Raw genomic sequence first — 17,010 nt, 5'->3', positions numbered from 1 at the left:
TAAATTAAAAATATGTAAATTTATATATAACACATGACTAATAACTAAAGTTACATAAAATTCAAATGCCAAATACCAAATATCTATGATATTTATTGCAAACTTTAAACAAAGAGAAATATCATAACAAATTTAAAAGAAAAATATTAAAAATTCAGAAATTAATCGATACAAAGTAATCAAACTTTAAACAAAGAGAAACATACACATATATATATTACTAATATATAAAATTTAGGTTGGGTTGAGTCAACCCAAATTTTTTTTTAGCCAACCCACGACCCAACCCAACTCAACTCAATTCAACAAAAAATAAAAAATGTTTTAGCCAATCCAAGAACAAAACTAACCCAATCCTTACATTTTTTTTTTTTTTAAAAAATTTTAGATTGGATAGTCCAAATTATTTGAATTGCTGGTTTATTTGAATACCCATACAACGCATCTATGACTTTACAATTCGACTCCCACTCGAAGAGGAGGGGAGGATAGCAAACTTCAAAAATATTCCCAAGTGATGAGCACTAATTAGAGAGACAATTCTTGAAGAGAGATTGAATTTAGAATTTTAAAGATCTTTCCGTTTATTTTGATAATTTTGTTTTTAGAAGAAAATTAACTATTTTAGAAAAGAGAGTATTTTTTAGGAACTAAAACCCTACCCACCTTTCTTTCCTCTCTCCCTCTGTCTTTTCTCTCCCATCCTCTCTCTCTCTCCTTCGTCTCCTTGCCGTAAAAAGAGACCACCAGCCTTACAATCCTCCTCCACCTTTCTTCTTCCTTCAGTCGCACGAGACCCTCAGCGTCTACTTCGGCAGAGCGTAGGACGTCCGACGGTGCCAGTGCACAACAGCTTCGGCGTGAACTAACGAGGGCGGCGCGACCCCAACACGAACGGCGGCTCCGACAAACGTTCTCCGGCGACACCTGCAGCGATCTTCATCTCCTTTAACACCGAAGGAACCTGCAGCGTTGATGCGGTCACACAGGTTCGGCGAACCAGCGGGGTGACAGCCTAATTTATAGTGTAGGTGCGTTCCCATCGTCGCTTAGCAAAGTCCCAGCAACTTTTGGTTGCGTTCTTTTTTTTTTTTTTAAACCTTTTGGACGGATTTGAGTTACTCATTGATTAATTCGGACACTAACCAGCAAGGTTTCGAGTTTTTTTGGGTACGAATCAGTGGGTATTACAGTCTAAACTTCGTTTCGAACTAGTTTAAGATTGTTTAGAATTGCCTCTAACGCTTGGAAACTTGTATTCGTAGATTTGGAGTAGTTTCAGAACTATTCCGACGCTTTTCAGCAAAGCCCAAGTCAGTTTGATGAGTTTAGCTTTAGAACTCCATTTAGAGCTTATCGATTTGATTCTAGATGCTGGAAATTAGTTCTTAGCTCATGGGTATACTTTGATTGTAGTTTAGACTTGATTGGAGGTGTTCAGGGTGATTCTGAATAAATGTTGAGGGCTGAATAAGGATTCGAGCTAAGTTCTAACCTAGGTACTTTGGTTTTATTATTTCAGGAGTCTTTTAATGAAATTAGAACTAGAAGTGCTTTAATTAGAAGTGCTTTAGAACACTTAAGTAAGTAGAATTCTATTGTGTGATTTATTTTTATTATTTCTATTATGTCTTATGTTATCATGAGATCTGTGATGCTTTCTGATAAGGTTGGGTACACCTGGGTGCTTGTTGTATTGATTTTATTATGTATAACATGTTGAGGTGTTAGTATGTTGTTTTATGAATAAAAGTATATTGGTTCCTAAGATATTGTTGTATATGTATACGTGCAATGTTAAAAGCATCCTATTGTTTTATGTGAATTTTGGCATAAGGCATGATTTAAATGTATGTTATAGGATTTATGCATTTTGATGCAATGGTGTAATAAAGAGGTTTGAAAGACCGTGTTCGTTAATGGAAGTTGGGTGAAAAGTGATGTCGCTGTTGAATTTAGAGAAGCATTGGGACCTTGAGTACGATTAAGGGTTGAAGCACAACTCGAGGCCTTAGGGTATGGCTAAGGGTCAATGCACAGTTTGAGGCCTTAGGTATGGCTAAGGGTTGGACACTGAGTGCTAAGAGAACGTCGGGGCCTTAAGTACGGTTAAAGGTCGACAAGTGGTTTGAGCCTTATGTACGGTTGAGGGCAAACACTGGGTGCAATAGGGGACATCATGGCCTTGAGTGCATTTAAGGGACGATGTATAGTTTAAGGCATTTGGTATAGCCAAGGGTTGAACGATGAGCACTGCACCGTAGAGCTTGATTATGGTTAGGGATCAACATGCCTCAAGGATTCAATTTAGAATGTCTTATGGAAGTTAAACTTGGGTGTTGAGCGAACTTGAGGAGCTTGATTAAAAAATTAAGTATGCACAGTATGATGAGTTAGTTCACGTGTTTAGTATGTTGTAACTGATATGTATAATTAGCATGTATACTTGTATAATTGTTGTGTATGTGCAATGGTTGCTTCAATGTTGTTTGGTGGCCTTTTAGGTGTGGGCTACTTATGAGGACAAGTGTGTACTAACCCCCCACCAGATTTTGTAGGTGTTGGCGAGCATTACGACTTTGGTGATGTTGAAGAGGGAGCCTGAGAAAGATTGACTTTTAGGATTATTTCACTATTTGTTTCTTTTCGTTATGAGTTTATTTTTGAAATGTGGAACTTTAGTTTCATGTTGGTTTCAGTTGGTTGAGTTGTAATTTTGTAATAGGTCTTAGTCTATTCTGCCTGAGATCGTCATTCAATTGAGTCGGTTAGATTTAGCAAGTTGTGTTGGATCTGATATTAAAAGAATAGGCCATTGGTGCTATTCTTTCGATGCATTGACATGTTGTTAGCTAACCAACTTCGCTATTTCGGCAGGCGAGACTCTCGCTACGTAACCTCCATCCTAAACTCTCCCTCTTTTTGGTCTCTGAGCAAAACTGTTGCTTCAGTGCCCACTCTAGGTTTGTTTCCTGCTTCTTTCAATGCATGTTTGGGTAGTTTTCCGCAAATTTTGGGTTCGCTATGTTGATTTGAGAAAAATTTTACTTTATGGAAGTAGGGTCGATCTCTTTCATAAAGATTTAATGTCTTTTATGTAAACAAGTTGAATAAGTGCATATGGGCTGAGATTTAATTTTTTTTTTCCTGGAAAATAGAGACTTCCATTGACAAGAGGGAGAGAAGAAGATTGTTCTCTCTATTATCTGCTTCTGGAATGGATGCCAATCCAACCTGTGCATTGGTTTTGAGTGGAAAAACGGTGGCTGAGAACGAAACTGCCAAATTGCTGAAGAGGAGTGACACTTTGAAGCTCCCCGACGATACTAAAATTTCGGTTTTATTGCACTCAGAAAGGGATAAACCTTTGGAGGAAAATGGATTTCAAATTGATTTGTATCTGAATGCCCTTTCTACCGATACTTTTGGTAGATTCCTCATTTGGTCTCCACGAATTCCTTCTACTCAGGATGTAATTTCTCAGTAAGTGTAATGAAGCCTTTCCTTTTCTCTCACACTACATTTTCATTCTTTGGAGAGCCAGCTAACTATTAGTTTGCAACAGCAACTTTAGCAATCTTCCACTTGGTGCTGTCTGTGTGGCTGATGTTCAGTTCAAGGGAAGAGGTGTGTAGTCCTAATAGGTAACGACAAACTATTAACATTGGTTGTTAATCTTGGAATTCTTCTTTCTATTGAAAGTCACTATGTGGATTTAAGTGAAGGTCGATCAAAGAATGTGTGGGAATCTCCCCTTGGTTGCCTTCTGTTTTCCTTTACCATTCAAATGGAAGATGGGCGTATTGTTCCTTTATTACAGTATGTAATATCTCTCGCTATTACTGAGGCAATAAAAGATATTTGCGACAAAGAGGTAATTTTTGTCCTGTTTTGGCCCATATTAACAACTATTAATTGAAATCTTTGTTAAGAAATTGTAACTCTATTATATCAAGTCTCCTAGTCGAAAATTTTGATCAACAACCGATGTTAATTTATCAATGAAAACTTGATATTTTGTTTTTTTTTTTTTTAAAGGAAAAACAAAGAAAAATGAGTGATGTTATTTTAATACCAGACAATTGTCTCAATGCCAGCTGAATAACCAAAACTTTAGGAGGGCGGGGGGGAGAAGAAGTGGGCTTACAAGAGAAAAACATATGGTAATGGAAGGAGAAAACAGTATGTTGGAAAGAATTTGGACGGACTTGAGGAATAGATAGGGTTTCAAGTCATGGTAGACTTCTATGTAGATGATTAAATGCTCTCATATGTTTTGTTATTTCTACCGTGCCGATGTCACTGGCTATCCCATTCATGTTAGGAGTCTTATCTGTAAACGGTATTGCACTTGAGTTGAGATTGATATTGCTCATTGTCTGTGGGTTCCTACAGGGGTTACCCTATATTGATTTGAAAATAAAGTGGCCAAATGATCTTTATGTGAATGACCAGAAAGTTGGAGGCATTCTATGTACTTCAACATATAGATCAAAGAAGTTCAACGTTACTGCTGGTGTGTTGTTTTTTTCCATCTAATTTTCTTCTACATTCTTTGTTCCCCTTCCAAATTCAAACTTTTGGTCTCCATACCTTGCACCCATTTGAAAAGCCTAGTGTGGTTCTGATTTATTTTAACTGCTTCATGTTCTTCCAGGTATAGGTTTGAATGTAGACAATGATAAACCATCAACATACTTGAATGGAGCTCTTACAAATTTATCCAGTACACCTTACAAGTTCAGAAAAGAGGATATCTTAGCATTCTTCTTTAACAAATTTGAAAGATTGTATGACGTTTTCATAAATCAAGGTATTTATATGTCAATTTAATGCCTTCCTCATGATAAGACATTGTCACATACATCCACGACTTTAGAGCTTCTTCTTCAATCCAACCTTACCAATGCTCTTGAGATGGTTGTGAATTATGAAAAATTTAAGTAGCTTATACCATTTGCCAAAAGAATTTGAAACTGTTCATTTAGGACGTAGATATATTAGTTAGGTGCATTAATGATTTTATTTTATTCATTCTTTCTAGTCATTGTCCTATATAAAAAGGTCATGTATCTTACTATTGAATCATGTACAAATATTATTCCATTCAATTTAGATGATATATGAGCAGGATATCCCGTGTTCAAACACTTGTAATGTCATTTCCTCCCCAACTAATATTGGGTTTTACTTGTTAAGCTTTCTACAAATTTTTAGGCCTACAAGTGAGTGGATTGTTAAAGGTAATTTCTCAATATCAATCTCATTTTAGCTGGCTCATAATGAGATGAGATGAGTTATAGGAGTATACGGTCCTCATAGGTCTAAAGGAAGAAAAGATTTTTGGAATGAGTTGGGAGATTTGTTTGGTCTTTGGTTCTCAAAACTGAACCAAATCGACCCGAAAACTCACTAAAACTGAAAATTGCGTTCAGTTTGGTATAGAGTACTTTTGAAATCAAATTATGCAGTCCGTTTTGGTCCAGTTTTAATTTCTAAATTGAAGTAAAACCAAAACGAATGCATTGAATTTAATATATATTTACTACTTTACTCTAATCTCACTCTCACTTTCTGATTCCCGTGACCCTCGTCGATGTCAACTCTCGTCTCCCTCACTCAGCCTTCTTGTTCATCTTCGATTCTCCATAATCCATCCTCTTGTCTTTCTCGCCTCCAATTCCATCGTCCATCTCTAGCTCAACTCAATGAGCTCACTTCTCAGGTCTTGAATTCTTGAGGTATGGGTTTTGGAAAAATAAGAAGAAAAAGAAGAGGGGTAAAAAAGGAAAAAAAAAATCTCAAAACGAAAAACTGCACTGCATTGCATATATGCGGTTCGATTTTGTTCGGTTTCACATATTCATTTTTTTAAAAAAATTTCGATTGGGTTCGGTTTGACCCCCAAATTGAACTAAACTGAACTATGAACACCCCAAAGATCATTGAGGGTAGTAGCCTGTTTTTATCCTCCTTTGATGAATGGCAAGTACACATGGGCAAATAGTAGAGCTAGGACTCAAATTGACAGAGTTATGATGTCCAAAGGATGGTTGGATGATTGTGATAGTGTTAGGCAAGAGTTGGGCCTGAGAGGTTACTTCGAACTACTTGTCTATTATCCTTGGTTTAGGACCTCGTCGTTGGGGTCCTTGCTCTTTTAGGTTTGAGAATATGTGGCCAAAAAAACTGTCCTTTAAATTCGTCCTCTCTTGGTGGAATTTGGAAGTGCAAGGTAATTGAGAAGGTTATTGCCAAAGGGGGAAATTGAGAGTGCTTAAAGGGTTGTTGAAAAGTTGGAACAAGGAGGCTTTTGGGTGACATTAGAAAAGAAGGAAATTTTGGGCAAAATTAAGGCCATTGGCTCTGAGGAAGAGATTGGCAATCTAGATGAGTTGCTTAAGGGAGGAAGGGCAATCCCTTAAGGCAAAGTTCACTGATTTGGTAAGGAAGGAACATAGTAGCTAAAGGGAGAAGGCCAAGGTGAGATCAACCAAAGGCTAATGGTAGATAAAGCAAGAACTTCATAATTGGGGCTTTGGAAAATGATAGGGGAGAGGAGGTCAAAAGAGAAAGAGAGGTGTAGGAGGAGATCCTTTCTTTTTTTCACTAAGTTTTATGACCCGGACTTGCTAGTGACTTCCAAACGTTTTGTTGAAGGGATCAATTGGGGCCTTATTTTTGATGTCGAGAATGCAGGGTTTGTAGCTCCTCTTTCTTGCAATGAAATTAGGGGGTAGTCTTTGGGTTTGGTAGGAATAAGTCCCCTAGTCTTGATGGTTTGTCCATGACTCACTTTTGGGATGTCTAAGGATAGGCCTAGATCGGGTTTTAAGGGAGTTCTTTGAAAGAGGTATTGTGGACAATACTTGGAACGAAACTTTTGTTTTCCCTATTCATAATAAAGATAGGGTTAAAAAGGTTAAGAATTTTAGACCCATAGGCCTTATTATGAGTGTTTACAAGATTCTAGCAAAGTTCCTAGTTAATAGGTTGAGAAAAGTTATCCCCTAAGATAGGGACTTAGGGGACCTTCATTGTAGGGAGACAAATCCTTGATCAACTTCTTGTTACCATCGAAGCTTTTGAGGAATATAAAAGTTGGAATCAGGAAGGGTATCTCTTAGGTTGATTTTGAAAAGACTTATTGTCATGTAGATTGGAATTTCCTTGACCAAATTCTTGAGATGAAAAGATTTGATTATAGATGAAGATCTTGGATTTTGAGTTGTGTCAGGATGGTTAAGTATTCTATTCTCATTTATGGCAGCCTTAAAAGGTAAGATTTGTGTTTCAAGAGGGCTTAGGATGGGGATCCACTATGTCCCTTCCTTTTTCTTTTTTCTTTTTTTTTGGGTTGGTTGTGGATATCTTAAGTGTCGGTTTCCAAAAGCAACGAAAGCAAAGTCATTGAGGGTTTTGAAGTGGGTAAGAAGATGGTTACCTTTTCTCCTCTCCAATTTGCCAATGACTTTATCTTCTTTTGTTCAAGTAAGGAAGAGTCCTTTTTAAATTTGAACCACATCCTCACTTTCTTTGAAGCCATGTTGAGTCTTAAAATAAGTAGAAGTAAAAGCTAGATGATAAGTTTGAGTTGTGACCCCGTCGAAATGAGTAAATGAGATAAGTTGATGGGGTGTGAGATTGGAAATAACCTATGCAATGTTCCTTTTGGAGTCCTGTGGGAACCAAGTGAGAAAAAGGTTGACCTCTTGGAGGAGAAGTTTCTTGGTGGTAAGTTGACTTTAGTCTGATCAATGTTAGGTGGTATTCCTTTTTATTTTTCTCCCTTTTCAGAGCTCTTGGTCTTTGTGTAAATGCTTGGAAAAACTCATGAAGGCCTTTCTATGGGACGGTGTGGAGGAAGGTAAAGGTGATTTGGTTAATTGAGAGATAATTAAGAAGCTTGTTAACTTGGAGGGTTAGAGTTGGGAAACTTACGGGCTCAGAACATAGCATTATTGGAAAAATGGTTATGGTGTTTCTCCCAAAGTGCTTGTCTCTTTAGTATAGGATTCTTGTGAACAAGTACAGATCTAATTCCTTTAATTGAATGTTGGATAGGTTGGTGAGGAAGATGATGTTGATGGTTGGGCCTTTCTGTTGTATTCTTTGTCGGAAGGCGGAGGAAGACTTGGACCATATTTTTTGGCATTGTGATTTTGCTAGCCTAGTCTAGGATTCTTCAGACATTTGACATGATGTGCGTTCGTCACAAAGGTGTTAGAGATATGATTGGGGAGTTTCTCCTCAATCCGCCATTTGGGGAGCGAGGCCATTTTCTTTGACATGCTAGTGTTTGTGCTATTTTCTTTGTCTGGCAAGTTATCCATGTAAGAGCCAATACCTTAGATAGACTCTTGTGAAAGATATCTTCTTTTGATTAGGCCTTTTTATTGATCCTTTATTGGAGGGCGGTGGAAGACTTGAATAATTTATTTTGGAATTGTGATTATGTTCAGTCGGTCTAGAGCTCTTTAATTGATGTGTTTGGTCTTTAGGTGACCCATCATGGAGCTTTGAGTTCCTCTTCCATCTGTCGATTCGGTGGAAGGGAAATTTCATTTGGCAAACCGGAGTGTGTGCTTTGTTGTGGGGTTCATGGGGGAGAGAAACTATAGAATCTTTAGAGGGATTGAGAGTCTTGTGATGTTTGATCCCTTGTGAGATTTTATGTTTGTAATTAATATCTATGATGACTTCTTTTTGTAATGATTCGCTAGGTCTTATTCTTCTTGATTGGAGTCCCCTTCTTTGGGGTGTACGACACAATTCTGGAGAATTCTTGATTCAAAGGAGTAGCATTATTATTCAAATGAAAGTGTTGATCCCTTTAAATACATCCAAAGGGAAAGGGTAGTTATACATCCAAATATCTAATTCTAACCTAGACCCTTTTAAATAGACCCAAAGGGGAAGGGTTTTTTCACACTTATTCTAAAACAAAGTAAATATTAAAACAAATAAAAAGTTACATAATTTGACTAAAATACCCCTACATCAATTCCTCCCTTCCCAAAATGGAACTCGTCCTCCAGTTTATGTAGATAAGGTAAACTCATCTGGTTCATAGTAGGGGAATATGTTAGCAACGTTGTAAGTGTTGCTAATATTCATTGAAGAAGGGAGTTCCACTCGATAGGCATGTCTCCAAATTTGTCTTGTATGGCAAAGGGTCCAAATTTCTCGTGTTAGTTTTGAAGAATGACCTGTAGGTAGTCGTGACTTCTTTATGTACGCCATGACTAAGTCGCCTGCGGAGAATTGGGATGGACGTTTGTGTTTGTCAGCACTCTCTTTATATTTGGAATTTGCAACGGTCAAGTTGGCAACCACCCCAGCATTTATCTTTTGGACTCTATCAATCATGAGATCAACTTCAAAGCTAAGATCAACAGAGGAAGGTAAGTTAGTGAGATCAAATGTTAAATGTGGAGGATGATTGTATACAATTTCAAGGGACACTTCCTTGTTGATCTGTTGTTCATGTTATTGTATGCAAACTCGGCTTGAGGTATTGTAAGATCTCATTTTCATGGCTGATCACTTCTTAGTCAGCGAAGGAGATTGCCTAAGGTTCAGTTGGTTACCTTTGTTTGCCCATCCGTCTGTGTGTGGCTTGTTGAGCTGAATTTGAGTCTTGTACCCAGCTTTTTCCACAAACTTTTCCCAAAAAAAAAAAACTCATGAATTTAACATCTCAGTCTGAGACTATGGTTTTGGGAATGCCATGTAGTCGAACCACTTCTTTGAAGAATACGTGAGGAATATTTAAGACGTCCGAGGTTTTTTTTTGCAAGGTATAAAGTGGGCCATTTTACTGAATCTATCTATGACTACAAAAATAGAATCGTAGCCCCTTTGAGTTCTTGGTAACCCGAGGATGAAATCCATGGATAAATCTTCCCAAATGTTCAAGGGAATTGGCAGGGGAGTGTAGAGGCCTGTATTTTGGGAGTATCCTTTGGATTTTTGGCAGACAAAGCATCGTTTGATGAAGTTATTTACATCTCTTCTTAATTGAGAAAGATAAATCTTTCGGACATTGCTAGGAATGTTTCGTATCTCCCAAAATGACCAGCTAGGCCATTTGAATGTGTTTCGACCAACCGGAGCTTCACGGAGGGAACCTTGAGGAATGCACAAGAGGTTTCCTTTGAATAGGAATTTATCCATGATGTGGAAGTCTTTAATTGCTGTATGGGATTGACATTGTCCCCAAATTTGGCCCAAGTCAGGATGTGTTTCATAGCGGTTGGGTAGAATATCAAAGACAGTAACTAATCGTTGTAATAGTGTTAACAATGAAGATTTACGGCTTAGTGCATCGGCCATTTTGTTGGAGGTTCCCAAAGTGTGTTTAACAAAGTCGAACTTTTGAATGAATGATATCCATCGTGCCTGCATTCGACTAATGTTCTTCTAGGAATGTATGAATTTAAGGGAGTAGTGATTGGTTAGAAGGATGAATTCTTTGCCAATTAGGAAACATTCCCATTATTGTAAGGCTCTAACTGCTCATAAGTTGATAATTTCTGTTGAGGCTCACTTAGTTTTTTGCTAAAATATTCAATTGGGTGTGATTCTTGAGCCAAAACAGCCCCTATCCCTATGCAACAAGCATCAACAGAGACCTCAAATGGTTTGGAAAAGTCAGGTAGGGCTAAAATAGGGGGAAGGCATGAGTTTGATTTTTAAAGTTTGAAAGCTATCAGTGGCTGTTAAGGGGGTTACTATTGTGCTGAAGTTCTTAGTAAACTTTCTATAAAAAGGTGCTAGACCTAAAAATGATTGGATCTCTTTAACCAAAGATGGTGTTGGCCAATTCTTGATAGCTTCCACTTTGGAGGGATCCGCTTGTATGCCTCTTGGGCTGATTATGAACCCGAACCCTAAAAAACAAATGTGAGTAGTGAGGAAAACACATTTTTTGAGATTAATAAACAAGTGATTGTTAGCTAAAGTAGAGAAGGCTTCCAGGAGGCGGGTGAGGTGGTCATCTGTGGATTTGCTATAGATGAGGATATCATCGAAGAATATGACAACAAATTTATTAATGTATGGGAGGAATAATTGGTTCATATGCCACATAAAGGTGCTGGGTGCATTTGAAGACCAAACGACATCACCAACCATTCAAATAGTCCTTCATTTGTCTTGAAGGCTGTCTTCCATTCGTCTCCCTATCGAATTCTTATTTGATGGTACCCACTGTGAAGGTCTATCTTTGAAAAGACCTGAGACCCGCTAATTGGTCTAAGAGGTCATTGATGCGAGGGATTGGAAAGTGGTATTTGATGGTAATTCTGTTAATTGCCTTTCTGTCAATACAAAGCCACCAAGTACCATCTTTCTTTGGAGCTAATAAGGCTGGAACCACGCATGGGTTGAGGCTCGGTTGGATATGTTTTTTATGCCAGAGGTCTTGAATGATGCCATGGAATGCTTGGTACTCTTTGGGGCTTATCTTATAGTGAGGAAGGTGTGGGAGGGTGGTGCCTGGAATGAAATTGATGTTGTGTTGGATGTCTCTCAATGGGGGTAAATCATTTGGAGTTGCTGTGTTGGGAAACTGGTCTAATAGCTTGAGGACTCGAGGATCAATAGTGCTTGTATTTAATGGACTTTGCTCTCCATTTTTTACTAGAAGAGCCATAGTGAAGGTGGATGCCTGATGTATGGCTTGCTTCGAGGGTCCTAAAGAGAAGAGCTACCTTTTTTGCTTACTTGAGTTGTTAGCTTTGGACTGGGAAGCTAGAGCTGGTAGAGGCATAAGGAGCACTTTTTTCCCTATCCAGTTGAACTGGTAAGTGTTGTCACGGTCCCGATGTAATGTTTGATTATCAAACTGCCATGGACGACCCAGGAGGACATGACAAGCATCCATGTCAATCACCTCACAGATGATTTGGCATCCAATAGATAGTGGAAGAGTGCAAGCTTCATTAACCATGGCTTCCCTTCCTTTTTTAATCCAACCTACTTTATATGGATGTGGATGCGGTTCTACCTTCAGCTTAAGGGCTTGCACAAGCTTCTTAGAAACCATATTTTCAGGGCTGCCGCTGTCAATGATAACTGAGCAAACCTTCCCATTCACGGTGCATCGAGTTCTAAACAAAGCATGGCATTGAGGGTTGATCTTAGTAGTTGGTGCAAGGAGAATTTTCTGTATCACACAAGATAATTCTTCACCATCCTCTGGGTTTGCGACTAGAAACTCCTCATTTTCCATTGGATTATGCTGTCTTCATCTACTTCTTGGATTACAAGATTCCTTCTTTGGGGGCAGTTGTTAGATAGATACCCAACTTGACCACACTTGAACATTTTCCAAGATTAGGCCTGTTATTATAAGGGTTAGTACTTTTAGTTTGAAAGGTATTAGAACTTCCCTTCGTCGTGGCCTCGTTCTTGGCTGGTTCCTTGAGTTTAGTAGTGTTGGAGGTTGATGGAGCATAATTTGGAGTACTTTCTACCACGGGTTCTTTTATTAAGGTGATGCCCTGTCCCATGTTGTTCGTCTTGTAGTCCAATGCTTCTGCCTTTGTATTTCATCATCCTCTATAGTGGTGGCAATAGAAATTGCTTCAGATAGGCAAGTCATAGGATGGAGATGTACTTTCTCCTTGATTTCTGGCCGTAAACCATCAATGAAGCGTGCGATTTGCTGATTTTCACTTTCGGCCTCCTTGCACTTAGGTGTTGGAACTCTTCGGTGGTGTAGTCTTCAATATTCCTTGCCCCTTGTTTGCGATGCTCGAACTGGTTGTAAAGTAGTTGCTCGTGATGTATTGGTAGGAATCTCTTCTTCATCAATCGTAACATCGTTGGCCAACTTTTGATTGATTGCTTCTCATAGAGCTTCCTATTCGATTGAAATTGGTCCCACCATGCCGAGGCCTTGCTTTTGAGCTTAAAAGATACCAACTTTACCGTTTTCTGTTCAGGAGTTCCCATATAGTCGAAGAAGCTCTGGACTTCCTTCACTCATTCCAAGGAAATTTCAATGTTCATTCTCCCGTTGTAAGTTGGAAGATCCACCGTCATCTTGTAATCTGAATCCATTCTCCATGTTGGTCCTTGTTGGTTGTGTCGATAATCTTGCCACTCTTGGTGCGTGGACTGTCCATAATACCTCATGTTTGGAGGTTCTTGAAATTCTTCTTGATTTTCTTGATTAAAATCGAGTGTAAAGTCATGATTGGTTGTCTTCTTCCGAGGATTCTTAGTCATATCCTAGCAAATTTTGAGGAATGGGTCTAGAATGATTTTGGTAATGGCTTGATGTGCCCCCTGATCGAGTTGCTACACCACCCGAGCCTCTTCTGTACTACATGTTGAATGGGTAATCTGAGTTGGGTTCTTTGAGGGGAACAAACTTGTTCTTGAATTCTGACCCCATATTGAACTTGTTTTCCAGTTATCTTTGCTTCAGTAATTGGTTGTCCACTGCTTTCTTGCTTCAATAATTGCTTCAGCCTCTTCTTCTTTTCCCTTATTATTTATTTGACAGCTGCTTAAGTTCACTGGTCATTTGTTCAATTACCTGATGCATATTGGTCATGGAAGACTGCATAGACGTGAACTTCTCATTAAGTAGGTTGATAGACAGTTCAATGGCTATGAAACTCGTGGTAACCGAGCGTGGGGTGATTGATGCTTCCACATCTGAAGAGGGAGGAGGATTATTGCCCTTAACTATGAGGCCCTATCACTTAGGGTGCTCTAATAGTCCCCCCCCCCCCCCCCCCCCCCCTTGCACTTCTCCAATTCACCCCCCCCCCCCCCCCCCCCCCCGCTCTAATACCAAACTTGGAGTAGACACACTTCTTGATTGAAAGGAGTATCATTATTATTCAAATGAATGTGTAGATCCCTTTAAATAGACCCAAAGGGAATAGGTAGTTACCCATCTAAATATCTAATTCTAACCTGGGGCCCCTTTAAATAGACCCAAAGGGGAAGAGTTTTTTCACACCTATTCTAAAACAAAGTAAATATTAGAACAAATAAAGAATTACATAATTTGACTAAAATACCCCTACATCAGTTGCTCTTTTTTGTGGGCTTTGTTTTTTTTCTGCATGCCCTTTAATTCTCATTTTTTTTCAATGAAAATTGGTCTTTTATTTAAAAATAAAATAAAATAAGTGTGTAGAGTGTTAAAATATTGATATAATTGCTTAGTGATGCAACAATCTTGCTCTCTCAAAAAGGCTAGAATTTTTGTAGCTCACTTATTTGATTTATTGTTACCTCCCTGACATGCTGTAATGCCTAGTCCACATCACGATTATCTCATGTTTGTTCTACTTCAGTTCCAAAATTTCCCTGGTGATCCCATTCTCGTTAAATCTGTGAATAATGCCATTTTTTATCATCGTTTTTTAATAATTAGGGTTTCAAGCTCTTGAGGAACTCTACTATCAGACATGGCTGCACAGGTAACTCAAGATGTGGATTAATCTGTCTTCTTCTTCTTATATATGTGTGTGTATGTGTATATATATTCAACACGTGTTCTATTCTAAGTTCCTCACGATTATGCTTAGTTTGCATTGTCTATATTTCTTGTCATGGAACCAAAACATTTGGGAAATGGACTGTGTTGTTCAATTTTTTAGTCCTCAATGTCTATGAGCTAGGACTATTGCGTAAGTTATTTCAAGTAGGTTTTACAATTTCTTTGCTATGGATATGATTTTGTTTGTCTATGTAGTGGACAGAGAGTTATTGTACGGGAAAAGAAAGAAGATCAAGTCGTGGAAAATGTAGTCACTATTCAGGTACGTGATATGATATCTTATTGATAGCTCATTCTGTCGCTGCTCTAGTATTTAAGCAAAGGCTGCAGACTTGATTCCACTACTCTTTTTGGTTCTTCCCTGTAGTTATTCATATCTTTTCGGTTCAGAAGAAAAAACCTTGTCTCCCTAGTTGGATTTGTTATTTTGTAGTTGTTACATTTTATTTTATTTTTTCTTAAAAAACCAAACTTTCATTGAGGTTGATGGAAGGATATACAAGGGCAAACATAAACAAACCCAATAGACAAAACCACCCACACCAATTGTGGTCTTGGAGAGTGTTATTTTGTAGTTGTTACTTTAAGATAATCCTATCCCTGAAGGGGGTGTTCTTGGCTAAAACTTACGAGAAAGAAAGATTGTGTCCTTATTAAATATTCAACTTCAATTTCTTTTCGACTTAGTACTGGAGAGTGCTAAAGGCACTGTATTATATGATTTTCACGGTTTTAAAAACTGGAATTTGATTGCTGATTGGTTCGGAAATTTGCTTGTTTCTTTATACAGGGGTTGACATCTTCAGGATATTTGCTAGCTGTTGGAGATGACAACCAAATGTGCGAACTTCATCCCGATGGAAATAGGTTAAGTATTTGAATGGATTCCTACTACTCATTTAGTGAATAGATTATGCTGTGCTATTATTTATTATTTATTTTTTGTTTTTTTTTTGGGCAAAAGTTTGACACATGCATTTTGATACATGGACTGCGGGAGTATAACATATGTGTCTAGTATATTAGTTACATCTTGAAAATAGTCCTGAAAGACGGAGTTTGATATATGTATGCCATCTGCAACACCGTGGAAGTTCAACAGCAAATAGGAAAACTTGATAACCATTTGATTTTTGAAAATTAAGCTTATAAATACTATGTCCACGTATAGATTTATTTGTCTTACTATCTACTTTCTACCAATATTTCAACCCCAAAGTCAAGTTCTGAGAAGTAAAAGTAGTTTTTAAAAACATGTTTTTGTTTTTGAAATCTTGTTAGATATTCAAATGTTTCCAAAACATTGTTAGAAAATTGTTAGGAAACCAACACAATTTTCAAAAATAGAAAACAAGGAGCCAAGCCTAGGTCATTATTATTTACAAAACTGACACTGAAGTTCATTCCAAATTCATACAAGACTAGGTAACAATGGTTAATAAAATTGGTATCTTCACAGTGCTTTAGAATCAATTATGATGATGGTAAAGGAAGTGACTGCCCTGTTGGCCAGTCGATCAATATTGTAGTTTCTGCTGTACTCAGTTGGATGAAACTTTAAATTCTGACTTTGAAAATCCTTTTGAACTAAGCTGGCAGCAATTTCAACATGCCCTGTTTCTGCATTGCTCAGCTCACAACCCCAAGCATGAATTCATCTCCAAATGCAATGACTGTAGATATATATATGATTTTAGAAGGCTAATGCATATGTAATCTGATCTTAAATCTGATCATGTCAACTTCATGTTGTACAGTTTGGACTTTTTCAAAGGACTAATCAAGAGCAAACTGGTGTAAGAATACTGCTTTTTCACTTTGCAACGAGTGCTGACTATGAGCTGTATGGAACGGAATCACGTGCAATAAGAATAAGGGACATTGGGTCTCTTTTTACATTTATATTTCATACAATTGGGTCTTAGGTTTACATATAGGAGGAGGGAGGTTTATATGTTATGGTTGATTTCGTTGACTGATGTATATACTATTTCTACAGACTGAAAGTTTATAAATAATTCTGGCCCTGAATATATTTAACATTATAGAAATTGATTCTTTATACGGGATTATGTAGGATTATATATTTGACAATTTTGAAATGATTACATATAATCAAACTCATTTGACACCATTTCTGTAATAGATGAGATGACCGACGAGTTTCCTCTTCTTTTTGGATTGGGAAGGATGTTGGTTGGGCCTTGGTTCAATTCATTATAGGGCCAAGTTACTCTGGGCTTAACCTATCTTTTACCTAAGTCCAAACTCACCCCTAACAAATTCAATAATTTTTTATTGAAGTTTTATAATTAAATATTACTTATCTAACTATTACGTGTCAATACATTTAAAATTACGCTTTATAGGAATGTTAAGTGTCTTCTACATATCCAAAATTTTTAAAAAATTATTGTATTAGGTATAAAATTAAATTTTTGTGTCTAGTTAATAAATGAATTCTAAATTCTCAAATTTGTATT

At 37.6% G+C, this 17,010-nt stretch overlaps 1 protein-coding gene across 3 annotated transcripts; it reads left to right on the top strand.

The window, feature by feature from the left end:
* Positions 1–481: 481 nt before the first annotated feature.
* LOC150038847 (biotin--protein ligase 1, chloroplastic-like) lies at positions 482–16,589 on the top strand. Of its 3 annotated transcripts, none has more exons than XM_090317648.1 (11): positions 622–1,031; positions 2,550–2,963; positions 3,159–3,483; positions 3,566–3,627; positions 3,726–3,874; positions 4,396–4,516; positions 4,658–4,813; positions 14,402–14,447; positions 14,723–14,789; positions 15,318–15,394; positions 16,285–16,589. In XM_090317648.1, exons 2-11 carry the CDS (start codon positions 2,843–2,845, stop codon positions 16,325–16,327), a joined length of 1,167 nt encoding a protein of 388 aa, XP_090173774.1. In that variant the 5' UTR covers positions 622–1,031; positions 2,550–2,842; the 3' UTR covers positions 16,328–16,589. The 3 variants fall into 3 exon arrangements, with proteins under 3 accessions (XP_090173785.1, XP_090173774.1, XP_090173780.1); XM_090317654.1 differs by having other exon boundaries at positions 646–1,027; XM_090317659.1 differs by lacking the exon at positions 2,550–2,963 and having other exon boundaries at positions 482–1,031.
* The last annotated feature ends 421 nt before the right edge of the window (positions 16,590–17,010 follow it).

This window comes from Benincasa hispida, chromosome 1 (genome assembly GCF_027475165.1).
Source record: "Benincasa hispida cultivar pf3 chromosome 1, pf3_genome.v1.1, whole genome shotgun sequence".
Lineage (NCBI taxonomy): Eukaryota > Viridiplantae > Streptophyta > Magnoliopsida > Cucurbitales > Cucurbitaceae > Benincasa > Benincasa hispida.
Note: the sequence above shows the minus strand (reverse complement) of the source record. Positions and strands in the feature narration are given on the sequence as shown.

What these genes read in the sequence shown, in the direction of transcription:
- LOC150038847 (XM_090317648.1), top strand. Translation starts at nt 2,843, where the DNA reads ATGTTGTTAGCTAACCAACTTCGCTATTTCGGCAGGCGAGACTCTCGC. An exon ending in AAGATATTTGCGACAAAGAG is followed by an intron (nt 3,875 to 4,395) that starts GTAATTTTTGTC and finishes GGGTTCCTACAG; the next exon opens with GGGTTACCCTATATTGATTT. An exon ending in CTTCATCCCGATGGAAATAG is followed by an intron (nt 15,395 to 16,284) that starts GTTAAGTATTTG and finishes CATGTTGTACAG; the next exon opens with TTTGGACTTTTTCAAAGGAC.